This window comes from Bufo gargarizans, chromosome 1 (assembly GCF_014858855.1).
Source record: "Bufo gargarizans isolate SCDJY-AF-19 chromosome 1, ASM1485885v1, whole genome shotgun sequence".
NCBI classification, from domain to species: Eukaryota; Metazoa; Chordata; class Amphibia; order Anura; family Bufonidae; genus Bufo; species Bufo gargarizans.
This window is the reverse complement of record NC_058080.1, coordinates 636,869,283-636,896,365: the sequence shown is the minus strand read 5'-3', so window position 1 is coordinate 636,896,365 and position 27,083 is coordinate 636,869,283. Positions and strand designations below refer to the sequence as shown.

Below are 27,083 nucleotides of genomic sequence, written 5' to 3'. Positions count from 1 at the left end.
ATATCTAGCACAAGCCTGAATGACTGCACTTACTTGTGTCACTTTCATACAGGAGGACTGGGGAACTGATCAGGATTCCAGTAAGTAATTATACTGCACATTTAAGCTTATTTATTGTATCAGCAGTATAATACCGCATAAGGCTACATGCACACGACCGTATGTGTTTTATGGCATCGTTTTTTTTTGCCGATCTATTATAACAATGTCTATCCTTGTCCACAAAATGGACAAAAATAGGTCATGTTCTATTTATTTATTTATTTTTGCGGGGCTATGGAACGGAGCAACGGATGCGGACAGCACCCGGAATGCTGTCTGCATCTTTTGCGGCCCCATTGAAGTGAATGGGTCTGCGCCCGAGCCGCAAAAAATGCGGCTCAGATGCGGAACCAAACCACGTTCATGTGCATGTAGGCTAAGAGGAAGGTGACATAGTTCTACTATACTGTACTGACTCCATTTAGGGAGATAAACTAATGGAAAATTGGACATAGCAATCACATTCTTCTCATGTCCTATTTGTTGTTAGCTAATTTTATCCCAATTTTCTAATGAACATTACGTTATTTATATAAGGCAGAAATCAACCGGTTCGGTATTTATTTTCTACAAATATACAGTATATGAAAGCCATGAAATGAGGCAACGGAGTGACATGTACTAGTGAGTAAACCCGGTATCTATACAGGGTAGTTATCTACCACAAACGGTAACCTCGATCCTTAGCATTTTTCTTTTTTCTTTTTGTTTGTGAGACTTAACCCTTACTACCCTGGAGGTGTTACGACGAGGTGTGGGAGGGAAGGTATCTGGCCTAGAAGCTAGGGAGAGGAAAAGGTCACCACCTAATAAATCCTAACCCTAGCCCTGATTGCTAACCGAATGAACGGACCTCAGTGGTAGGACTGTTGATTCACTAGAACCTAAAGCCTGACTTAGGCCTCATGCACACAGCCGTTGTGTGGCCGTACCATGCATTGGGGACTGCAATTGCGGTCCCCAATGCATGGGCAACATCCGTGCAGTGGGCCGGACCCATTCAACATGTCATATTTTTTTGCGGTGCGGAACCACGGAAATAAACGCCACAGAAGCACTCCGTAGTGCTTCTTGTGTTCCGTTCCGCATCTCGGGAATTGCGGACCCATTCAAGTGATCCTTAAGCAGAAGGAACAGGGGGTCTTGACTCAGACCAGATACCAGAAGGCAGGGGAAGCAACACAAAACAAATACAAAGGAAGGAGACACTTAAAGGGATTCTGTAGTTTGTTTAAACTGATGATCTATCCTCTGAATAGATCATCAGCATCTGATTGGCGGGGGTCCGACACCCGGGACCCCCGCCGATCAGCTGTTTGAGAAGGCAGCGGCGCTCACTGTTTACCGCAGGCCTAGTGACATCACGACTAGTAACACTTGGTCTGGGCAGGGCAGGGCAGGAAAGGGTTAAAGGGGTATTCCGGTTTTGACATATTTTTATTTTTTTTCCTTTCCACAGGATAGGGAATAACTATTAAACTATGAAACCCCCACTGATAATGAGAATGGGGACCCCATACCCCCCTAGGCCCCCTAAAATGTACAGAGTGACAGGTCGGGCGTGCGCACTGCCGCTTCATTCTACTCTACGGGAATTCCAGAAACGGCCAAGTACAGTGCTTGGCTATTTACAACTGCAGTGTGCATGCATAACCTAGTACTCCTTTCATTTTGGGGGGCCCCTAGGGGTACATATTCCCCATTCCCATGATCTGAGGGGGGCCCCAGTGGTAGGACCAATGCCAATCTAATAGCTGTCCTCTATCCTGTGGATGGGAGATAACTTGTCATAACCGGAATACCTCTTTAAGCACATGGCAATGTTGTGTCCATGGAGCAGTATGGACCAGTAAGCACGACTTGTGCCACTGTATGGTTTCTATGTGATACTGCTAGAATATGTCAAAAATATAAAATATGTCAGTGTTACAGTATGCAATCGAATCTGTAAGAAAGCAACTTCTCTGTAGTCCCACCTAAGAGTCCTAGGCAGCTCTTCCACGGTACTGTAGCTGCATGCATAGTATGCTGATTAGTCGTATGATTATACTGTTAACGGTGTCTTCACACCTGGCAGATTTTGGTGCATTTCTGTGACTAAGGACTCATTCACACGACCCTATGGTCGCAAATGGCAGTCTGCAATGCACAGGCACTGGCCATTGACTTGAATAGGTCCGTAATCCACAAAATAATGCAAAAGATAAGACATTTCCTATCTTTTGCAGTGCAGAAAGCCAATGAACAGGCTTCTGAGTGTTTCCTTGGGCTTCCAATCTGTGCCTCCGCTCTGAAAAAGATAGGACATATCCTATCTTTTGCCGTATTTTACGTATTGCAGAGCCCGGAGTTCACATAGTAGGTAGGTAACCGTGTATTGCGGACCCGCTATTTGTGGTCCACAATATGGGGCACAACGGCGATACGGTCGTGTTAATGAACCCTTGAAATCCGTTCAATTCATGGGGTTATTTTGGTTACAAAGACATGGATTTCTGCCAGCCCAATTTAGGTGAATGGAACCAATGTGATCAGTGGTGGTTAAAAAGAAAAGAGAGAATGGATTAGCAAGTCAAGTGCACATGTGCCTCATTCATTCTCTATGGGGCTGCTGGAGATGCACTGTAGTAACTGCACTCAGCTACAGGTGAAACCCGAAAAATTTTAATATCGTGCAAAGTTAATTTATTTCAGTAATGCAACTTAGTGTGAAACTAACATATGAGATAGACTCATTACATGCAAAACGAGATACACTCACCTAAAGAATTATTAGGAACACCATACTAATATGGTGTTGGACCCCCTTTTGCCTTCAGAACTGCCTTAATTCTACGTGGCATTGATTCAACAAGGTGCTGATAGCATTCTTTAGAAATGTTGGCCCATATTGATAGGATAGCATCTTGCAGTTGATGGAGATTTGAGGGATGCACATCCAGGGCACGAAGCTCCCGTTCCACCAAGCTTTGTGACATGGTGCATTATCCTGCTGGAAGTAGCCATCAGAGGATGGGTACATGGTGGTCATGAAGGGATGGACATGGTCAGAAACAATGCTCAGGTAGCCCGTGGCATTTAAATGGAGGCCAATTGGCAATAAAGGGGCCTAAAGTGTGCCCAGAAAACATCCCCCACACCATTACACCACCACCACCAGCCTGCACAGTGGTAACAAGGCATGATGGATACATGTTCTCATTCTGTTTACGCCAAATTCGGACTCTACCATTTGAATGTCTCAACAGAAATAGAGACTCATCAGACCAGGCAACATTTTTCCAGTCTTCAACAGTCCAATTTTGGTGAGCTTGTGCAAATTGTAGCCTCTTTTTCCTATTTCTAGTGGAGATGAGTGGTACCCGGTGGGGTCTTCTGCTATTGTAGCCCATCCACCTCAAAGTTGTGCGTGTTGTGGCTTCACAAATGCTTTGCTGCATAACTTGGTTGTAACGAGTGGTTATTTCAGTCAACGTTGCTCTTCTATCAGCTTGAATCAGTCGGCCCATTCTCCTCTGACCTCTAGCATCAACAAGGCATTTTCGCCCACAGGACTGCCGCATACTGGATGTTTTTCCCTTTTCACACCATTCTTTGTAAACCCTAGAAATGGTTGTGCGTGAAAATCCCAGTAACTGAGCAGATTGTGAAATACTCAGACCGGCCCGTCTGGCACCAACAACTATGCCACGCTCAAAATTGCTTAAATCACCTTTCTTTCCCATTCTGACATTCAGTTTGGAGTTCAGGAGATTGTCTTGACCAGGACCTCAACCCTACATGCATTGAAGCAACTGCCATGTGATTGGTTGACTAGATAATCGCATTAATGAGAAATAGAACAGGTGTTCCTAATAATTCTTTAGGTGAGTGTATTTCAAGCCTTTATTTGTTATAATTTGGATGATTATGGCTTACAGCTTATGAAACCCCAAAGTCTCAATTTTGAGGTCCCCTTTTCTCAGGGGGTATGGATTAATTAGCTGACTAGAGTGTGACACTTTGAGCCTGGAATATTGAACCTTTTCACAAAATCCTAATTTTAAGCTGCATTAATGCAATTCCTTTTGATTTGCGTTACTGAAATAAATGGACTTTTGCAAGATATTCAAATTTTTCGAGTTTCACCCATGTGTCTGACACTCCCATAGAGAGTGAAAAGAGCAGTTGCATGCTTGACCTGCTGCTCCATTCTGTATGATCCATGGGATTCCTAATCTTGTGCTCGATGGGGGTGTCATTGATTGGATCCAACCGGGGCGGTCAGATGCATTTCCCCTATTGGAGTTAATTTAATATTCTGGCACAACCCCTTTAATGGATGTCTAGCACTGATAAGGGTGTATTATCATTCAGAAGATTTGTAGAAATGTCTGTCACTATTCTATTAATCCGAATTGGGTTTGCAGATATACATTCACCTGCTGCAGAAACAACTCCAAGAATTCTGCAATAAATCTGCTGCCTATGAACATGCTCTAAATTAGCAACAGTCTTTGAAAAAGGTTTCTATTGTTCTTTGAAATGGGGTCTGCATTATTCATGTTTGTTCTTTATGATTGGGATATTGATGTAAAGACATTTTTTATTGCACAGGTGTTATTTGTGATTTTATTTTTTTTTATATATTTTTTTTTGCCCTTCACTAGTAATATTACAAAGAACATGGGCCAGCAGCAAACGGTCATCTCGGAACCGGAGGAATTGGATGAATCTGCTGTCTTTGTGGGGAAAGTGGAAGACCTTAAAGCATCTAAGAGGATCAGAACCACAGTGAACGACAGAGAAGTAGTGATATTTCATCATCTGGGGAAATACCATGCCCTGGACCTTCGCTGCTATCGTAAGTGTGTTCTAGAAAGCAAAGTAAGATTTCAGGCAGGTTGAAGGTAAAGCCTCTTTCAGTTTAGAGAAATGTTTTCTTCTGTTTATAGATGCTGGAGGACCTCTTCATCTTGGAGAAATCGAGGTGGGTTAATTTACAAGCATAATAATCTACAGATTGCTTAGGTTTGGCAAAGTACAGTTACATTGCTACAAAAGACACATGTCCATCAAGTTCAATTACACGTCATTCATTAGATAAGCATCCAGTTCATGGAACGTCATAGTATCTGCCATTACTATCATTTGGGGTAGGGCATTCCGTAGTTTGACTACTCTTACAGTAAATAACCCTTTCCTAATTTTGTTTCCGAATTGACATTTCTCTACCTGCAATGAATGCCCCCTTGTAATCAGTATAGTTCTTGGAATTCATATATTGTGTAATTTTTTTCAGTCGCCAATTATTAGAACTTAGGGGATATGTAAGTGTATACGTTGTACGAGACTTGTGAACTCATACAGTGCAGCATAGCACAGTCCCTGGAAGTGGCTGACCAAGAGTACCAGGGCATTAAAGGGGTTGTCCAGGCTTTTACTATTGATGACCTTTCCTCAGGATAGGTCATAAATATCAGATCAGTGGGGGCCCGGCACCCTCGCCGATCAGCTGTATGAGGAAATGGCGCACACAGTGCCATCTGCAATGGACCAACTAAGGCCACGCCTGGGGTATCCCTTGCCCCTTAGGAGGATTCTATGAAATATGTCCCTCTTATAGAGCAAGTAAACGAGACGCCAGCTGTGGTTAAGCAGCGGAAGCACAAGGTCCCTTTTGTAGATGGTAATGTTGGAACCCAGGGGTAGGATTGCCAGAGTGGTGCAGGGTGGCCTACAGTCTCTGTAGATGTTATATACACGTGTCACGGTTTTCCTACCTGGATATATGTGGATTCCAGACATGATGTGGTCCGAAGCAGTGCAAAAAGGGTAGTTGAACTTGGATGATAAGTAAGTAGAATAAATGGAGTCCAGACTTTGTAGTAACGTTGAACAGTTGCTTTTACTTAGCATAAATTGGTAATCCAAACAGCTTCCAAACGATATCTTGGTCATCAGCAGGTATTGGCTTAACTTTGGCAGGCAAATACTTCTCTGCAACAATCTCAGCTCTGCTATGCGGTAGCTCTCTCAGCTATGCTTGGCTGGATAATTAGGAAATTCTTCCTCTTCTGCTGCAACTTAAGTTATCTGTAGTCTGTCTCTTACTTGTAGTCCTAGGAACTTCTTGTCCTGGATTTAGAGTACCTCAAGCTTTGGCACAGTTTGGGTGCAGGCAATACAAGCCCAGGAGGGGTCAAGCAACCATGTAGATATCGCAGGCCTAGCAGAGCAGATGGTGCTCTGCTAGCCAGCACACAACCTGTCCCTAAGGAGGGTAGACTAGACATGACCTGCCACAAGGAGGGGAAGGCTGAACTGCCACTAACCTCTCCCTAACACAGAACTCCTCCCTCTAGCTACAGAGGGCTGGAAGGAAGCAGACGGTTCCTTTCCAGAGAAACTAATACTGCTAATGTTGCCGCTATATGCTGGTGGACCAGGTTATTACACTTGAACATAACAGTTTCAGGAATAAATATGCACATTATCAGGCGATGACATAAAATACATTAGCTATTATACGTTAGCACATAGGAAATGGTATCAAGGTGTCAAAAGGAGTGGTAATCGCACTCCGGGTCATTACACATTTCCCTTCTCTCTTCCTCTCCGCTGCTGCAGTCTAGTCTTTGCAAATGCTACTAATTTGAATAAGGGGACTTGCTATTTCTCCCTGTGAGTTATATATACCATTAGCCTGCATGCAATTAAGCAGGGTGACACAAATGTAGCAGCCAACTGTATAGCATTAGGATATATAGCATAGCCCACAGTATTTCCCTCCCCTTCTATAAGGCACTAGGGCAGCACGCTGGCAATTGAGATGTGAAATTCAGTGAGGTAATCATAATTTTATAACACCACTCCTATCCCCAGATACGAATATTTACTAAGACTGGCTTTGTATGTGAGTCTCAGTTTTCCCCTTGTGTTGCTGTTGGGTTAGTCTAATTTATGACGCGCAGGCCTCCAATTTAGGTGCATCTGTGGCAGTCTGTTTCCAGGCATAAATGTTAGTAAATTTATCGGTGCTAGAGTCCTGGCCCTGGCACAGTCCCTGACACACCCCTGCCCAACTGGCGGACACAAGGTAAGGGCAAGCTAACGTCTGGATATGTTTGTGGGTTTTTTTTAAATAAGAAAATCTCATGTGAAAAAAACGCAAAAATACCATTAAAAACAATGGGGAAGATGAATCAAACCTGGTGTAAAGGAAAATTGGCTTAGTTGCCAATAGGAACCAATCTGATTTCACCTTTGCTTTTCTAAAGGAGCTCTGATAAATGAAAGGTGGAACCTGATTGGTTCCTGTGGGCATCTAAGCTGTTTTTCCTTACACCAGGTTTGATCTCCCCCTATATGTGAATCCAGCTTGAGGGCTCATACATACGAACATATTTAATGTCTGTATCCGTTCAGTTTTTATTTATTTTTTTGCGGTCCATATGCAGAACTACTATTTCAATGAGGCCACAAAAAACAGAAATGACTCTGTGTGCAGTCGGTATCCATATGTTCACAAGTCCATTCTGCAAAAAAATAGAACATGTCCTATTCTTGTCCTTTTTGCAGACAAGGACTGGCATTATTACAATGGATCTGCAAAAAAAAAAATATGGATTTAACACCGAAATCAGGTGGATCTCTACCGTGTTATTTTTTTTTTTGCGGATCAGTGTTTTGTGGACCTCAAAATACATACAGTCATGTGCATGAGCCCTAAGGGTTTTTGGTATTGATTGCAAATAGTTTTTTCTCACTGCTTTCACACTGATTTTGCTATGGGTCCCCATGATTTCTGTGTACATCCCGGCTTCTTACAAGATCATTGTGGCCATTTTGCCCCTTCATTGATATTCTGTGTATCAGCGTTTGTTACATTATTATTTTCCAGGAAAACATGTTTATTGCAGTACAGCATGTACCCAGTATCAGCATGACATAGTTGTTACGTAGGAAGATCACGTAGGAAGTGTAATGTTCTGTGTAGACCAGTAGTTCTTATCTCTCTATACAGGCTTGAGAAAAGTTGCTGATGGGCGTTATCTCTATCAACATACATACGCTTATCCTGCCAAGACATGAGATTTTCTACTTAGTAAATAAGTGTGTGAAGTCAGCTTTTATGCTGTACATTTCTTTTAAAAATGGTACAGATCAGTTTTCTAAATTGATAACATTTGTGATTCATTTGTAAACCTTTTAAGCAGGTTTCACACACGGGCGGTCATTTACTAACAGATATATGCCACTTTGTGGCTCATTTCTGTAGCAGATGTGGCACAAAGGTTATTTGCGCCACAATCTGCGACTTTTCCTAGCTCATGCCAGGTCTAAGTCTAGGTCTACACGACAACATTTTTCACGCAACATTTTGTCGCACCAATGTCGCACGTCAATTTTTATAATGATAGTCTATAGTGTTGCACTGCGACATGCGACATACTGCGACGCAACAGTTGCAAAAAATCTATTCAAGTTTAGCATTTTTAAGCAGACAAGTGACTTTTCAGCTCCAGGACACTACGTACTTTTTCTTTTATTTCTAGAACAAAATGCCAGAGCAAATTTCATCTGTGTGGAGACACCAATAAATCCGGAGGCACATTTACTATAGTGTCTGTTTTAGGGCTCATACACATGGTCGTTCCGTGTATTGGGGACAGCAATTTGGGGTCCACAATGCATGGGCACCAGCGGCTGCCGCAGACAGATCCAGGCCCATTTAGCTTGAATGGGTCTGTGATCCGTTCGCACTGCAAAAAAATAGAACAAATAGACGCACATGTTAACTGTGTTTTGAAAAAACGCGTACCTAAGTGAGCCATAAGAATTTGTTGTAAAATCAGAAAATTTTACAACAAAATCAGAAAATTTTATGGGTTTTTAATACATAAAATAAACTATTAAGAGACTTTATTATGATTTTTTTTATTAGAAATAATGCAGACAATTTAAAAAAATCCCCATCAATTCCAATACAAAGCAAGTACAGATCTCAGAACTAAATTATTTCGGGATGTCGTTAATTCCACAATGATTAATCAATTCGACACAAGTCCCCGCATAGGGGACGTAACAGGGATTAAACTGATGAGAATAGTACTACAGAAAATACCACTCATATCGGGTGTGACAGTAAATTGCAGGGCGCAGACGCAGTGACCGTGGCGTGGATTCAAACAAAGGGGAGGGAGCCAGCGTTTTTTTAACCATCTCCCCATTCGAAAAATCAATTAAATTCACCTTTCGGGGACCCTTGGTGTTGTACGTGGCTGGGTGGAGGAAGAAACCTTCAATGACATCAACGGGACATGGCTAGCTTGGTATCCAACCTTGTGCAAATGGGAAGTTTGCTGTTGGGCAAATGGACTGTTTGCGGTTGTTACAACATCATACCTGATCGTATACACACACTGGATGTTTTAAACCACGTTGTTCAAAATTTTTTAGGATTGTTAGGTGATTTATGCCCTTTATGGATTAAAATCCAACTCTGCGTCAACTATGTAATTTTCCATGGGAGTTTTGCCATGGATCCCCCTCCGGCATGCCACAGTCCAGGTGTTAGTCCCCTTGAAACAACTTTTTCATCACTACTGTGGCTAGAAAGAGTCCCTGTAGGTTTTAAAATTCGCCTGCCTATTGAGGTCAATGGCGGTTCGCCCGTTCGCGAACATTTGCAGAAGTTCGCCGTTCGCGAACGGAAAATTTTATGTTCGCGACATCTCTACATTACAGAAAAAAGCACTGGCCTCTCTGGTGGCCAGGACCGTAGAAGCTCACATAGGCCGGCACTTTTTCCTATAGTGTACAAGCACAACCACCACTGATGGATTGCAGGGTAGTCGTAACTAGGGATGACCGAATCGACTTCGGATGAAGCATCCAAAATCAATGCGTACATACATTTTTTTTCGATACTGTACGGAGCGAGCGCTCCATACAGTATTAGAATATACTGGCTCCGATGAAGCGAAGTTATTACTTCGCAAAGTCTCACGGGACTTCGGGTAATAACTTCATAAATTGATTTCTACTTTTCCCGAACTCAGGTTCGGCTCCAAGGTGCCACTTGGAACCAAACCAGAGTTCGGGAAATGTTTTTTTTTTACAGTAGAAATCAATTTACGAAGTTATTACCCGAAGTGCCACGAGACTTTGCGAAGTAATAACTTCGGCTCATCAGAGCCAATACATTCTAAGGCCTCTTTCACACGACCGTTTTTTTTTTCCGTTTTGCGGGCCGTTTTTTGCGGTCCGTATACGGTCCGTATACGGAACCATTCATTTCAATGGTTCCGCAAAAAAAACGGAATGTACTCCGTGTGCATTCCGTTTCCGTATTTCCGTTTTTCCGTTCCGTTTAAAGATAGAACATGTCCTATATTTGGCCGCAAATCACGTTCCGTGGCTCCATTAAAGTCTATGGGTCCGCAAAAAAACGGAATGCATACGGAAATGCATCCGTATGTCTTCCGTATCCGTTCCGTTTTTTGCGGAACCATCTATTGAAAATGTTATGCCCAGCCCAATTTTTAATATGAAATTACTGTATACTGTATTTGCCATACGGAAAAACGGAACGGAACAACGGAACGGAAACGGAAGCACAACGGAAACAAAAAACGGAACAACGGATCCGCGAAAAACGGACCGCAAAACACTGAAATGGACATACTGTCGTGTGAAAGAGGCCTAATACTGCATGGAGCACTCGCTCCGCACAGTATTGAAACAAAGTTTTATGTGAATCGACTTTGGATGTTTTATTCGAAGTAATTCTTTCATCCCTAGTCGTAACCATGGAAACGAGAATTATATAATATGATGGAAAAAGGAGTCTAGCCAGCAAAGGAAGAAATATGGATAATCACAATATATTAGTAAGCACTGATGGCCAGTTCGCAGTGTTCGCTGACGAACACATGCGATCTGCCATCTTTATTCCCAAGCCCCGGCGATGCAGAGGTAAGTCCTTACCCGTGCCTGCCCCGTGAGCCGCTCTGAAACACATGCCGTCACCGGGAGCAGGCAGTTCCGAGAACAGCCCGATGAAGGGAATAAAGATGGCAGATCGCATGTGTTTGTCGGCGAACACTGCGAACTGGCCATCACTATTAGTAAGGGCCTTGTATTAACTTTCTCTACATGATGAAAAATCACAAAAAAAAAACTAACAAAAAAAAAAATTCCAAATTGTTGGCCAAAATTGGAGGGTGTTAAAATTTACACCTTTTTTTATTTTTTGCACCACAAAGCCAACAATTCCCCCTAAACTTTTTGTAGTACTACTAATTGATTTTATTGGGGCCATTTACTATAGCGTCTGCGCCTGTTCTCATGAATAAAAAATAGCCAGTTTCCGACGGTCTTATTTTTTTAAGTATCATTTACCAACTGATTTTGTGCCTATTTTGAGTTTTAAGACTAATTTTGAAGTTTTTGAACTTTAGAGCCTATTTACTGTATGTTCGTGTGTCTTATTTTGCGCCTGATTTGGTTGTAAATACAGTCTAATTTCCACTTGACTCCAGGGAAGGCTTTTCTGCCTCTGTTTTGAGTGGTGACTTGCGCCACATTTTGCCTGCTTTCATGGAGACATGCGTCTCACTTGCGCCACATTTTCATGGGCATACTTATTAGACCAGTATAAGTGTATATGAACCTGTCTTACAAGAAAACAACCACTAGGGGGCACATTTATCATGGTAGTATAATTTTACTCCTATTTTTGCGCCTGTGTTTAATTTTCTCCAATTTAGGCCTCATGCACACGACCGTTGTGTGCATCCGTGGCTGTTGTGCCGTTTTCCGTTTTTTTTTTCGCTGACCCATTGACTTTCAATGGGTCCGTGGAAAAAAATCGGAAAATGCACCGTTTTGCAGCCGCATCCGTGATCCGCGTTTCCTGTCCGTCAAAAAAATAGGACCTGTCCTATTTTTTTTGACGGACAACGGTTCACGGACCCATTCAAGTCAATGGGTCTGTGAAAAAACACGGATGCACACAAAATTGGCATCCGCGTCCGTGGCCGTAAGCTACTTTTACACAGACGGATCCGCAGATCCGTCTGCATAAAAGCTTTTTCAGAGCTGAGTTTTCACTTCATGAAAACTCAGATCCGACAGTATATTCTAACACAGAGGCGTTCCCATGGTGATGGGGACGCTTCAGGTTAGAATATACTAAAAGAACTGTGTACATGACTGCCCCCTGCTGCTTGGCAGGTGCTGGCAGGCAGCAGGGGGCAGGCCCCCCCCCCTGTATTTAACACATTGGTGGCCAGTGCGGCCGCCCCCCCTCCCCTGTATTTAACACATTTGTGGCCAGTGCGGCCGGCCCCCCCCTCCCCTGTAGTTAACACATTGGTGGCCAGTGCGGCCGCCCCCCCCCCCTCCCTCCCCTGTAGTTAACACATTGGTGGCCAGTGCGGCCGGCCCCCCCTCCCTCCCCTGTAGTAGATTCATTGGTGGCCAGTGGGCCCCCCCTCCCTCCCCTTCCTAATTAAAATCTCCCCCCCTATCATTGGTGGCAGCGGAGAGTACCGATCTGAGTCCTAGTTTAATCGCTGGGGCTCCGATCGGTAACAATGGCAACCAGGACGCTACTGCAGTCCCGGTTGCATGGTTACTTAGCAATTTGTAGAAGCATTATACTTACCTGCGAGCTGCGATGTCTGTGTCCGGCCGGGAGCTCCTACTACTGGTAAGTGACAGGTCTGTGCGGCGCATTGCTTAATGATCTGTCACTTACCAGTAGGAGGAGCTCCCGGCCGGTCACAGACATCGCAGCTCGCAGGTAAGTATAATGCTTCTACAAATTGCTAAGTAACCATGGCAACCGGGACTGCAGTAGCGTCCTGGTTGCCATGGTTACCGATCGGAGCCCCAGCGATTAAACTGGGACTCCGATCGGTACTCTCCGCTGCCACCAATGATAGGGGGGGAGATTTTAATTAGGAAGGGGAGGGAGGGGGGGGGACCCACTGGCCACCAATGAATCTACAGTACTACAGGGGAGGGAGGGGGGGGGGGCGGCCGCACTGGCCACCAATGTGTTAAATACAGGGGGGGGGGTCTGCCCCCTGCTGCCTGGCAGCACCTGCCAGGCAGCAGGGGGCAGTCATGTACACAGTTCTTTTAGTATATTCTAACCTGAAGCGTCCCCATCACCATGGGAACGCCTCTGTGTTAGAATATACTGTCGGATCTGAGTTTTCACGAAGTGAAAACTCAGCTCTGAAAAAGCTTTTATGCAGACGGATCTGCGGATCCGTCTGTGTAAAAGTAGCCTACAGCCACGGACGCGGATGCCAATCTTGTGTGCATCCGTGTTTTTTCACGGACCCATTGACTTGAATGGGTCCGTGAACCGTTGTCCGTCAAAAAAAATAGGACAGGTCCTATTTTTTTGACGGACAGGAAACGCGGATCACGGATGCGGCTGCAAAACGGTGCATTTTCCGATTTTTTTCCACGGACCCATTGAAAGTCAATGGGTCAGCGAAAAAAAAAACGGAAAACGGCACAACAGCCACGGATGCACACAACGGTCGTGTGCATGAGGCCTAAATTGGAGAAAATTAAACACAGGCGCAAAAATAGGAGTAAAATTATACTACCATGATAAATGTGCCCCCTAGTGGTTGTTTTCTTGTAAGACAGGTTCATATACACTTATACTGGTCTAATAAGTATGCCCATGAAAATGTGGCGCAAGTGAGACGCATGTCTCCATGAAAGCAGGCAAAATGTGGCGCAAGTCACCACTCAAAACAGAGGCAGAAAAGCCTTCCCTGGAGTCAAGTGGAAATTAGACTGTATTTACAACCAAATCAGGCGCAAAATAAGACACACGAACATACAGTAAATAGGCTCTAAAATTCAAAAACTTCAAAATTAGTCTTAAAACTCAAAATAGGCACACAATCAGTTGGCAAATGATACTTAAAAAAATAAGACAGTCGGAAACAGGCTTTTTTTTATTCATGAGAACAGGCGCAGACGCTATAGTAAATGGCCCCAATAAAATCAATTAGTAGTACTACAAAAAGTTTAGGGGGAATTGTTGGCTTTGTGGTGCAAAAAATAAAAAAGGTGTAAATTTTAACACCCTCCAATTTTGGCCAACAATTTGGATTTTTTTTTTTTGTGATTTTTCATCATGTAGAGAAAGTTAATACAAGGCCCTTACTAATAGTGATGGCCAGTTCGCAGTGTTCGCCGACAAACACATGCGATCTGCCATCTTTATTCCGATGCTTCATCCGAAGTCGATTCGGTCATCCCTAGTTACGACTACCCTGCAATCCATCAGTGGTGGTTGTGCTTGTACACTATAGGAAAAAGTGCCGGCCTATGTGAGCTTCCACGGTCCTGGCCACCAGAGAGGCCAGTGCTTTTTTCTGTAGTGTAGAGATGTCGCGAACATAAAATTTTCCGCCACAGTAGTGACGCCACACTTCCTAGCCACAGTAGTGATGGAAAAGTTGTTTCAAGGGGACTAACACCTGGACTGTGGCATGCCGAAGGGGGATCCATGGCAAAACTCCCATGGAAAATTACATAGTTGACGCAGAGTTGGATTTTAATCAATAAAGGGCATAAATCACCTAACAATCCTAAAAAACTTCCCATTTGCACAAAGTTGGATACCAAGCTAGCCATGTCCCGTTGATGTCATTGAAGGTTTCTTCCCCCACCCAGCCACGTACAACACCAAGGGTCCCTGAAAGGTGAATTGAATAGATTTTTCGAATGGGGAGATGGTTAAAAAAACGCTGGCTCCCTCCCCTTTGTTTGAATCCATGCCACGGTCACTGCGTCTGTGCCGTGCAATTTACTGTCACACCCGGAATGAGTGCTATTTTCTGTAGTACTATTCTCTAGTGTTGAGCGCGAATATTCGAATTGCGAATATTTTTCTCGAATATCGCGATTTCGAGATTTCGCAAATATTTAGAATATAGTGCTATATATTCGCGAAATCGAATATTCTTTTTTTTTTTTAATGCTCCATTCAGTGCCCGTTGCCGTGCTCATGGAGCGTCCCCATCACCATGGGGACGCTCCATATACTAGAATGTACTGTCGGATTAGAGAATTACATTGAAATCACCATGCGATTATTTCGTGTTATATTAATCGCATCGCAATTTCAGCTTCGCACTGCTATATTCCATATATGTGTATTTCACGAAATTTCGTACTATTGCTCTAACTTCGTCTTTTAGAATATTCGTAATATTCTAAAAGACGAAGTTAGAGCAATAATAGGAAATTTCGTAAAATACACATATATGGAATATAGCAGTTCGAAGCTGAAATTGCGATGCGATTAATATAACACGAAATAATCGCATGGTGATTTCTACTTAGTACTGCTATAGTCCATCAGTTGAAATCGCCATGCGATGAATATAACTCGAAGTATAGTACTGCTATATTCCATATTCGCCGAATATGGACTATAGCAGTACTAAGTAGAAATCATCATGCGATTATTTCAGTGTTATATTAATCGCATCGCAATTTCAGCTTCGCACTGCTATATTCCATATATGTGTATTTTCCGAAATTTCGTACTATTGCTCTAACTTCGTCTTTTAGAATATTACGAATATTCTAAAAGACGAAGTTAGAGCAATATTACAAAATTTCGTAAAATACACATATATATTGTAATTTAGCTAATATACTGCTATATTAACTTTTTTTTAACAGTGTACAATATTTTACAAAGCTTAAGTTCAGAAGAGGGAAAAAAAAATGAAAGAAAAAAAAATGATTATAGCACTATATTAGCTAAATTACAATATATATGTGTATTTTACGAAATTTCGTAATATTGCTCTAACTTCGTCTTTTAGAATATTCGTAATATTCTAAAAGACGAAGTTAGAGCAATAGTACAAAATTTCGTAAAATACCATTGCCTTATACTATTATACTAGAAAAATCGCAACACGCGATTAAAATAATCGCATATTATTCGCGAAAATTGAAATAATTACGAATATTCGATTTCGACGAATATAACACGAATATTCACTCGAATATTCGCGATATATCGCGAAATCGAATATGGCACCTCTCGCTCATCACTACTATTCTCATCAGTTTAATCCCTGTTACGTCCCCTATCCGGGGACGTGTGTCGAATTTATTAATCATTGTCGAATTAACGACATCCTGAAATAATTTTGTTCTGAGCTCTGTACTTACTTTGTATTGGAATTGATGGGGATTTTTTAAATTGTCTGCATTATTTCTAATAAAAAAAATCATAAAGTCTCTTAATAGTTTATTTTATGTATTAAAAACCCATACAACTTAAAAAAATATTTTTCTTATTTTTTTTCTATGAAAAATTATCCAGCCGATCGCTTTTAGTCTGATCATAATGAAGCAACGGCCTTATCTGGGGTGTGGCAACATTGCCAACACACTCATAGAGGTGATGATCGCTTCATTGTGATACGCAAGCCCCTTCACCACAACAAGGTACCGATCACAAAGGGGAATTGACACATGTATGTGCCTTTTTTTTTTTTTTGTTTTGTTTTTGCAGCCACAGTGCAGCACTAGAGGCCAGAAAAATTAGGCATGCACACATGCCTGAAAAATTAGGTATTGTTGCAGCCGCTGCTGTAGCAGCAGACAGAAAAATTGATGTTTTCCAGGCAGAAAGGTGACTAAAACATTGCGGCTTGAACCCTAGTTGGTGGCAGAGAATTCACGAAAGTCATCCAGTGTGCAGACATTTAGTACAGCAGCGTGGGGACCATTTTGAGGCCAAGGCATGTCATCAGGCCTTTTGTTAGTCAAATGTATCCCCCACTGTCAGTCCCTTCGGGATCCATGCCTCATTCATCTTAATGAAGGTGAGGTAATCAACACTTTTTTTGACCGAGGCGACTTCTTTTGTCAGTGACAATGCCTCCTGCTGCACTGAAGGTCCTTTCTGACAGGACACTTGAAGCGGGGCAGGCCAGAAGTTCTATTGCAAACTGGGATAGTTCAGACCACAGGTCAAGCCTGCACACCCAGTAGTCAAGGGGTTCATCTCTCCTCAGAGTGTCGATATCTGCAGTTATGGCGAGGTAGTCTGCTACCTGTCGGTCGAGTCGTTCTCTAAGGCTGGATCCCGAAGGGCTGTGGCGATGTGTAGGACTGAAAAAGCTCTGCATGTCCTCCATCAACAACACATCTGTAAAGCGTCCTGTCCTTGCCGCCGTGGTCGTGGTAGGAGGAGGATTACTTTCACCTCTTCTTCTGTTAGATTCCCGTTGTGCTGTGACATCCCCCTTATAAGCTGTGTAAAGCATATTTTTTAGTTTGGTTTTGAACTGCTGCATCCTTTCTGACTTCCGGTAATTTGGTAACATTTCCGCCACTTTCTGCTTATACCGGGGGTCTAGTAGCGTGGCCACCCAGTACAGGTCGTTCTCCTTCATCCTTTTTATACGAGGGTCCCTCAACAGACATGACAGCATGAAAGACCCCATTTGCACAAGGTTGGATGCCGAGCTACTCATTTCCCGTTTCTCCTCACTGATGTCATTGACAGTCTGTTCTTCCCCCCAGCACGTACAACACCACAGGTCCCAGATAGGTGACAACAACGAGCACCCTGGAATGCCTGCTGTGGTTGGTCTTCCTCCTCCTCAAAGCCACATTCCTCCTCTGACTCCTCTTCCTCAGACTCCTATTGCAGCGTTGCCGCAGGTCCGGCAAGCGAAGATGACAAGGCTGTTTCTGGTGGTGATGGTGACCACAACTCTTCCTCTTCCTCTTCCCGCTCATCTACAGCCTGATCCAGCACTCTTCGCAGGGCACGCTCCAGGAAGAAAACAAATGGGATGAGGTCGCTGATGGTGCCTTCGGTGCGACTGACTAGGTTTGTCACCTCCTCAAAAGGACGCATGAGCCTACAGGCATTGCGCATGAGCGTCCAGTAACGTGGCCAAAAAATTCCCAGCTCCACAGAGGCTGTCCTAGCACCCCGGTCATACAAATACTCGTTGACGGCTTTTTCTTGTTGGAGCAGGCGGTCGAACATTAGGAGTGTTGAATTCCAACGTGTCGGGCTGTCGCAAATCAAGCGCCTCACTGGCATGTTGTTTCGCTGCTGAATGTCTGAAAAGTGCGCCATGGCTGTGTAGGAAAGCCTGAAATGGCCACACACCTTCCTGGCCTGCTTGAGGACGTCCTGTAAGCCTGGGCACTTAGACACAAAGCGTTGTACGATGAGATTCAACACATGTGCCATGCACGGCACATGTGACAACTTGCCCAAATTCAATGCCGCCAACAAATTGCTTCCATTGTCACACACCACTTTGCCGATCTCCAGTTGGTGCGGGGTCAGCCACTGATCCACCTGTGCGTTCAGGGCGGACAGGAGTCCTGGTCCGGTGTGGCTCTCTGCTTTCAGGCAAGTCAACCCGTGACGATGTCGTATCCGGGATGTGGAATAGCCCCTGGGGAGCTGGGGGGATTCAGTTGATGTGCAGCCAGACGCCGCAGCAGAATAGGACTCAGCCGAGGAGGTTATGGAAGAGGATGGAGTAGGAGGAGTAGAGGAGGTGGCAGTAGGCCTGCCTGCAAGTCGTGATGGTATCACCAACTCCGCTGCAGAGCCACGCATTCCATGCTTGGCAGCCATCAGCAGGTTTACCCAATGCGCAGTGTAGGTGATATACCTGCCCTGACCGTGCTTTGCAGACCAGGTATCAGTGGTCAGATGGACCCTTGCCCCAACACTGTATACCAGAGATGCCATGACTTCTTTTTTAATCACTGAGTAGAGGTTTGGGATTGCCTTATTTGAAAAAAAGAATTTGTCCGGGTACCTTCCACTGTGGTGTCCCAATAGCGACAAATTTTTTGAAGGCCTCAGACTCCACCAGCTGGTATGGTAAAAGCTGGCGGGCTAATAGTTCCGTCAAGCCAGCTGTCAGACGCCGGGCAAGGGGGTGACTCTGTGACATTGGCTTCTTACGCTCAAACATTTCCTTTACAGACACCTGACTGTGGGCAGATGAGATGGAACTGCTGAAGGTGAGAGGCGGAGTGGCGGGTGGTTGAGAGGGGGCAAGGAGGACAGCAGTGGTTGACGTGGCTGAAGATGCTGGACCAGGAGGAGGATGGTGGCTTTTAGCTTGTGTGCTGCTTCTACTCGTCATCATGTGTTGATCCCATAGGCGTCTGTGATGTGCGATCATGTGCCTTCACAAAGCAGTTGTACCTAGGTGGGTGTTGGATTTCCCACGACTCAGTTACTTTTGGCACAGGTTGCAAATGGCATCGCTGTTGTCAGAGGCAGACACACAAAAAAAATGCCACACTGCTGAGCTTTGCAATGATGGCATTCTGGTGGTGGCAAAAGCATGCGTTGATTGGCGTGCTGTCTGGCTGACCCCGGGTGCCGATACATGCTGTCTGACTGTGCCACTAGCTCCTTGCGACGACCTCCCCCTGCTTCCAACTCGTCTCCTCCTTCTCTCTGTCTCCCCTTCTGAACTTTCCCCCTCTTCTTATTCTCTTCGAGCAGGCACCCATGTGGCATCCACGGACACATCGTCATCATCAACCACTTCACATGTATCTGACACCTCAGCAAAGGAAGCAGCAGCGGGTACAACATCATCATCATCACACTGTACGTCCATGTGTGTAATGCTGCCTGACTGAGACATATCCCTGTTATCTACATCCCATGGCAATAATGGTTGCGCATCACTAATTTCATACAACTGATGTGTAAATAACTCCTCTGAGGGATCAAGTGAAGCGGCTGTGGTGGTAGTGGCGGCGGGCGGGAGAGTGGTAACTTGAGAGCAGGTGACCAAAGCTGAGCTGGAGGAGGATGGTGCGTCAAGGTTCTTAGCGGAAGCTGTTGAAGATTGGGTGTCCTGTGTAAGCCAGTCAACTATTTTCTCAGAGTTTTTTGGGTTCAGGGTACGTGGCCTCTGAACACTGGGCATTATTCCAGGGCCATTGGAAATCACAGCACCACGACCACGACGGCCCCTGCGGGGTGGCCTGCCTCTGCCTGACATTTTTTTTTAGATAAGTGGTACTATGCGTGCAAGGTACTGTGCCCCCCTATATAAGTTGTGGGCAGTGGCCACAATACAGTCTGTGTGGGCCTGACACACACAGGCTTGCAATTTGCAAATGTGATAATATCACAGAATTTTTTTTAATATATATTTTTTTTTATCTGCAAGGTATTTGAGTGAATGACACCCTGTAACGGTATGAGTGGAGGCCTAGCCAGTGGCCACAATACAGTATGTGTGGGCCTGACACACACTGGCTTGCAAATGTGATTATGTCACAGAAAAATATTAAACAGAATTTTTTTTTATCTGCAAGGTATTTTCTGTCACACCCTCTCTGCCTGGGGACACAGAAAGCATGTCTGTGTGAGTGAGCAAAATGAGTACTAGGTTGCTGATGCCTTGTTTTGTGAGCTGGCCGGGAGAAGCCCTCCAGCGGATAGATAGGAACCTCTAATGTTTAGTAAGTGCCGGACAGGCAAGACTTTTTTTCTTTTGTTGTTTTATTTTATTTGTGCAACCTGCTCAATAAACCTGGCTCCAGGCCAGCTTAAAACTTATACCTTGGTGGCTGGTTGGAATTGTGTGAAACAGACAAGTGTCCTTTGACCCCAGCAAAGGCGATCCCGAGCTTATCCCCCACAATATAAATAAATAAATAAATAAATATATATATATATATATATATTACAAAGAAAGGGCAGCAGCACTACTTGTAGATGAAGCCGGGTGCAAAATCCTCTGACCTTAGGCTGTTCGGTCAAAATAATTGTAGATATCTCAAAGAAGAGGCAGCACTCCAGGATAAAGTGAAAAAATGACCCGCTTTATTTCCCCTGTGCAACGTTTCAACTGCTCATTGCAGTCTTTCTCAAGCATAGCAATTGGTGTCACAACATCTACATTTATACCCACAATGCTTAGTGGGTCAATTAACAGGGTGATTAGCAATAACATATTCAATAATGTATAAAAACGTGAGTTACATTAAAAGTTTTTTTCATAATCATATGTGAATTCATTTATATATCATGTGTCAAAATCACACTTTTTACATACATGGTGGGATCTCATGGATTTTCAAGATTCACAAATAAACACTCCCTAGTTCATAAAGTGCCTCGTGCTTTAATTATAGTGATCACCTGAAAGTGCTGATTACGCTGTCAATGGCCGCATGGTTTAAAAACTTACTAGCTTACGCTGCATAGCTGGGCATATTATTGTCAGGGGCACATATCTGGGCATAACTACTGTGAGGGGGCACATAAATGGGCATAACTACTGTGAGGGGGCACATAACTGGGCATAACTACGGTGAGGGGGCACATAGCTGGGAATAACTACTGTGATGGGGCACATAACTACTGTGACTGGGCACTTAACTGGCCATAACTACTGAGAGGGGGCACGAGAAGTAGAAAAACAGCCAGCAGCACTCCAGATTAGCAAAGAAAACATGTGGTTTATTGACCCAAAAGTCAAGCAACGTTTCAACAGCTTGTTGCTGTCTTTATCAAGCCTAGTGCACATGTGTTACAAGCATGTTTTATATAGGGACATCAATCAACAAAAGATTAACATTAATTAATAAAATACAGTCAAAATCAATAAATATAGTGATACATATGATTTACATGAATACATATAAACGACAGCCGTAGTCTGGCAAGTATAGTGCATATGAATAATAAATCATTACTGCAACATCCTTTACATTATGTGAAAAAGATCATAATGAGTGCAGGTGAATACATTAATCACGTGAAATTAAAAAACTTACTGTCAGCTGGGTGACTGTATGTAAATTGAATCACGTGCTCAGCGGCGTTCCCATTCACTCACCGCGCATGCGCGGGAGGAACAAGTATCGCGATTCTTCCGGCGCCTGGAGACTGAATGCCAACCACAACCAAGATGGCTGAGACAGCCCTGTAAGTGATATGCGCATGTCCGGACCGTAGTAGAGGCCGCCCATCAGTCACTACGTAATCGTAGTTGTGTGCATAGATATCAAATGGATATAAGGGGAATGGGAACGCCGCTGAGCACGCGATTCAAGTTACATACAGTCACCCAGCTGACAGTGAGTTTTTTAATTTCACGTGATTAATGTATTCATTGGACCTAGGTGCTGGTCCACACTGGCCGGACGTGCACCCCTCGTGTTCATAGTGTGCTGCATCCTCATTTTTCAAGGTTTACTGAGAGGGGGCACATATCTGGGCATAACTACTAAGAGGGGGCACATATCTGAGTGTTGCTACTGTGAGGGGACACAATATGAGCATAACTACTGTGTGGTGGCATAAAGGGGGAATAGTTACTATGTGGGGGCATTTAGGGGACTGGGTGGGTTTAGGTGTTTACTTTACTTTTGTGGAGAGTTAGAGGCGTGGCCTAGTGCAGAAAAAAATTGCTTTGCGCACCACACATAGTGTCCCTCTTCCTTCTTTTCAAAAGTTTGGAGATATGGCCACATTGTGCCATATCTCCAAACAACTACTGGGGGGGGGGGACAATGTGGACATAACTGTGAAAAGGGCACAATGTGTGCATAACTGGGGCACAATGTGGGCATAACCAGGGGTGTAGTTATGGGGGGGGAGAGGTGGCAGTCTCTACCAGGCCCAGTAGCCTGAGGGGGCCCCTGGCCACAAAGCACTGAGGGAAGGGGGGCCCAAGCTGAACTTTTGCACTAGGGCCCATGAGCGAGCTTTTAGCTACACCCCTGGGCATAACTGTTGCGAAAGGGGCACAATGTGGACATAACTGCTGTGAATGGGGCACAGTGTAGGTATAAATACTGTGAAAGAGGCAAAATGCAGGCATATCGATAACTACCGTGAGGGTGCACAATGGGGGCTTTACTACTCTGAGGGGCGCAAAATGTAGATATAACGTCTGGGGACACCAAGGGGACTTGGTGGGATAGGACATGTATAGATATTCAATGGGTGGAATTTGCCATGGCATGCTGCGCTGCTACTGTCCCTCTTTGTGATTTTCAAAGGTTTGGTGGTATGGAAATCACTGACCAAACACTGATGTGTGAAAGTGGCTTAATACATTTGGCATAAATTATGGCATTGCAGGCAAAGTTGGCTTCAAAACTTGCCCTCATGATAAATCCCCCAGGTGTTGCCTCCCCTAACATGCAGATGGCAGCTTCATCCCAGTTGAATAATGCCAAGGTTGCATTGCGCCCACATCATGTAAGCACAGCCACAAATTTAACTTCTCTGTATCTGCTCTCTCCATTACCTGAATCACTCTTGCTCATTAACATTAGTTGGATATTTTCTGTATATGTGCAATTTTTAGCCAAGGTGAACAATTCATTGAAACATATTACTATGTAGAGCAAATGTCAACTGAATTATGGTCTTTTTTTTTTTTTTTTTTTTTTTTTTTAACAGGATATTAATGGACGAGCGTGTATTGTTTGTCCTTGGCACAAATATAAAATAGTTTTGGAAACTGGTGAAGGCTTGTACCAAGGAGTTAACCCTCAAGACCCAAGCCGATCGAAAAAGTGGTTCTCTAAAGGAAAAAAACAAAGAACTCACAAAGTTACTGTCAAAGATGGGAGTATCTATGTAACTCTCTCGGATTTTGATCTAAGATGTGATTCTGATTTCTTTGCGAAGGAAAAGTTCAATGATGATTCAAGTCCTGATTCTGTTTAATACAGTATACTTGCATTTATTGTACTGAGTAATGTTAGCTCTATGTAGTGTCAACTAGCAATTATATTCAGGACAAATCTGGATATATAAAGAGTAGTGATATTTGAATTCGCGATATTTCGCAAATATTTTGTAGAATATTTGTTGAATATTCGCAAATTCAAATATTCGTTATATTCTACGATTTTTTTTTACTCGAAAAATCGGCAAGGTAATGATTGTGTAATATGCGAATTTTCGTGATACAAATTTTTTATTGCGAATTTTTCAACTTACAACTATTAGATAAAGAAGATTATAGTACTATATTAGCTAAATTGCTCTATATTTGTTTTTGTTTTATAAAACCAGAATATATAGCGAACATTCAAAAAAAACGAATATAGAGCAATTTTGCTAATATAGTGCTATAATCTGAAGTCCAGATTGGAAAAAAATTACAACTATAAAAAAAAAAAAAAAAAAAATTATAGCACTATATTAGCTAAATTTCTCTATATATTATTTTTTTTTTCCGAATATTCGCTATATTGCTATAACTTTGTTTTTGAATATTCGTAATATTCTAAAACAAGAATATATAGCAATATAGCGAATATTCGAAAAAACGAATATAGAGCAATTTAGCTAATATAGTGCTATAATCATTTTTTTTTTATAGTTGTAATTTTTTTCCAATCTGAACTTCAGATGAGAAAAAAATTTAAACTATTAGACAAAGAAGATTATAGCACAGCTAAATTGCTCTATATTCATTTTTTTCGAATATTCGCTATATTGCTATATATTCTTGTTTTCAAATATTCGAAAAAATTAAGTTATAGCAATATAAGCAAATATTCAAAAAAAAAAATCGAATATAGAGCAATTTAGCTGTGCTATAATCTTCTTTGTCTAATAGTTGTAAGTTGAAAAATTTGCAATAAAAAATCGTATTATGAAAATTTGCATTACGAAAATTCGCAAATAACACTACTCCTAAAGTCAAATATACTGCAGCCTTCTTATTGGCCCACAAGCTAGAAGCAGGGAGGGATCATGTGTACTGATTTTAAAAAAAAATTGAATATTCGAAATTACAAATATATATCACTATATTCGAAATATTCGCGAATTTTCAAAGTACTTATATTCGCGATAAAAATTCTAATATTCTTAATCAACACTAATAAAGAGTGGCACAACTGACCCAGAAACAATGGTAGGTGCTCTGATCGGTATGATACCCCCAATCACGTGTAAAAGTTAGATATTAGAAAAAAATCGATGGGCACTCAATATCTGTTCCACGCTGAGAGAATTTTAATAATAAACAATAAAATGGTAAAAATGCAATTGCCAATGTTCACACTAAAAACTAAATTGTACACTCTAAAAGTAAGATACACAAAAATCCTAAAATACATAGAGTTGACCTAAGCCTTCTGGTTATATGGGATGGTGGAACACACTTCCTTTGACTTGTAGACAAAAAAATGCACAATTTTTGAAAAACCGCATGAATATATGAAGTAAAACGCATATGCGTTTTTGTTTTATTTTTGTTATATTTTGGTTATTTACCTTTTTAACTATTTTTTGACTACATGTGCAATGTGTATATGATTTAATCAACCCAATTTGAAGGGACTTATGATCCATGGAGTAAAATCCAAACCTGAGATTAATCCAAATCCGAGAGTATTGAGTAAAAATCGCAAACCATAATTGCAAAATAATCGCAACAAAATTGGATGAACAGAAATATCACCCTGGTGCGATTTTTACAGATCATCTGCACTGACATTTGAATAGTTCTATGCAGGACTTTGGTGTTTATACAAGCACAAACTAGGTCAACTCTACGTATTTTTGGATTTTTGTGTATCTTACTTTTAGAGTGTACAATTTAGTTTTTAGTGTGAACAATTGGCAATTGCATTTTTACTATTTTATTATTTATTATTAAAATGCTATCGGCGTGGAACAGATATTGAGTGACGATCGATTTTTTTATTTATTTTTTCTAATATATTCAGGACAAACAGCAGCTGGTGACAGTGAGCTTTTGGTGGACACTTTTGATAACTATTTTCCATTTCCTTTCAACACACTTCTGGCTTTGGCTCAACAAACTGCCACAGAGGGTTTCCATGTGCGATTTCTGTATAATTATTGGCATGATTGGCAGTGTGGATGTGGGTACAAGGTCCAACATGTTGGGTTCTTGTAAACTGCTATCTGAATAATCTAAACATACATTGCAAATACGGTATATCAGCTGTAATATGACTGTATAGGATGATTTGTGAAATTAAATGGGTAGTGCAGTGTCATGTTACACATGCATGGTTTGCATTTTTATCCTGTGTCCCTTCTCTCTTCCCCTCCTGCAGTGCTCTCTGTATAGTCTCCTCCCCTCGCTCCCTTGCATTCTGGCTTCACTATTCATCACATGTATTCTGTTAGCTGCTCACCATGATTTTTTGACCTATTTGTTCATTGGTGTATGATCTGCACAGTTTGGAATAAACTCCTTCATGATCTACAAGTTGTCATTTGGATCGAGTCACTGTCAGCCAATTCAACTAAGATTGACTGTTACTGCTATCTCATCAAAACTGTAAGTTACAGAGATCACACTTTTAATGCTTAGACTGGAGAGGCAGAACAGTCAAAAAATCTGTGAAAGGATCTTAGAAGATCAGCCAAATATCTTTCAAAGGATCCTTGCTAGCTATGCATGTATAGTGAGATATATATGGACACTGGAATATAGCAGCAAAGCACAGCGCAAACCTGCATACTCCAGCCACCAAGCAAATCTCAGCATATGATTCATCAGTTTTCAGCACAGATTAATTGCAAGGACTGTTCATTCAACTGTTGCAAACTAAATGCAAACTAAAGTAACTGTATGCAAACTAAAGTAACTTTGCAGCTGCCATTACTATACTATTCCCTCTTGCTCCTCTCCCTACTGGTTGCCTAGGAAACCCAATCCTCTAGCCAGAACATTGATACATTTCTATGCAAACACATACCAGGTAATTTAACCCTCTGCTTATCATCACAAAGCACCAGCAAGGCAATGTACAATCTGAGGAACCTAATACACTGCAATAACCGGAATTTCCTTCAGATCAGGAGTTAGATCCTATAAGCCACATAAAACAAAAAAGTTTAGTAAAACCAACTTGGAAAGTTCAACAGAACTATGAGGCTGACAAAGAGGAACTGCTGTGTAACATCAATCACTTATGGTCTAACACTGTTGAATGCATGTCAACTCTGTCTCAACCAACTCATGAGGTAT

The 27,083-nt window shown here is 42.5% G+C and overlaps 1 protein-coding gene across 2 annotated transcripts; it reads left to right on the top strand.

Annotated features, from left to right (window-relative positions):
* On the top strand, positions 1 to 23,991 carry RFESD (Rieske Fe-S domain containing). Of its 2 annotated transcripts, none has more exons than XM_044275996.1 (4): positions 1 to 80; positions 4,692 to 4,885; positions 4,977 to 5,011; positions 23,519 to 23,991. In XM_044275996.1, exons 2-4 carry the CDS (start codon positions 4,708 to 4,710, stop codon positions 23,786 to 23,788), a joined length of 483 nt encoding a protein of 160 aa, XP_044131931.1. In that variant the 5' UTR covers positions 1 to 80; positions 4,692 to 4,707; the 3' UTR covers positions 23,789 to 23,991. The 2 variants fall into 2 exon arrangements, with proteins under 2 accessions (XP_044131931.1, XP_044131932.1); XM_044275997.1 differs by lacking the exon at positions 1 to 80 and adding an exon at positions 4,500 to 4,547.
* Positions 23,992 to 27,083: the final 3,092 nt, after the last annotated feature.

Coding starts and splice junctions, on each gene's coding strand:
- RFESD (XM_044275996.1), top strand. CDS start 4,708: ATGGGCCAGCAGCAAACGGTCATCTCGGAACCGGAGGAATTGGATGAA. Junction 4,886..4,976: donor CCTGGACCTTCGCTGCTATC/GTAAGTGTGTTC, acceptor TTCTGTTTATAG/ATGCTGGAGGACCTCTTCAT. Junction 5,012..23,518: donor TTCATCTTGGAGAAATCGAG/GTGGGTTAATTT, acceptor TTTTTTTAACAG/GATATTAATGGACGAGCGTG.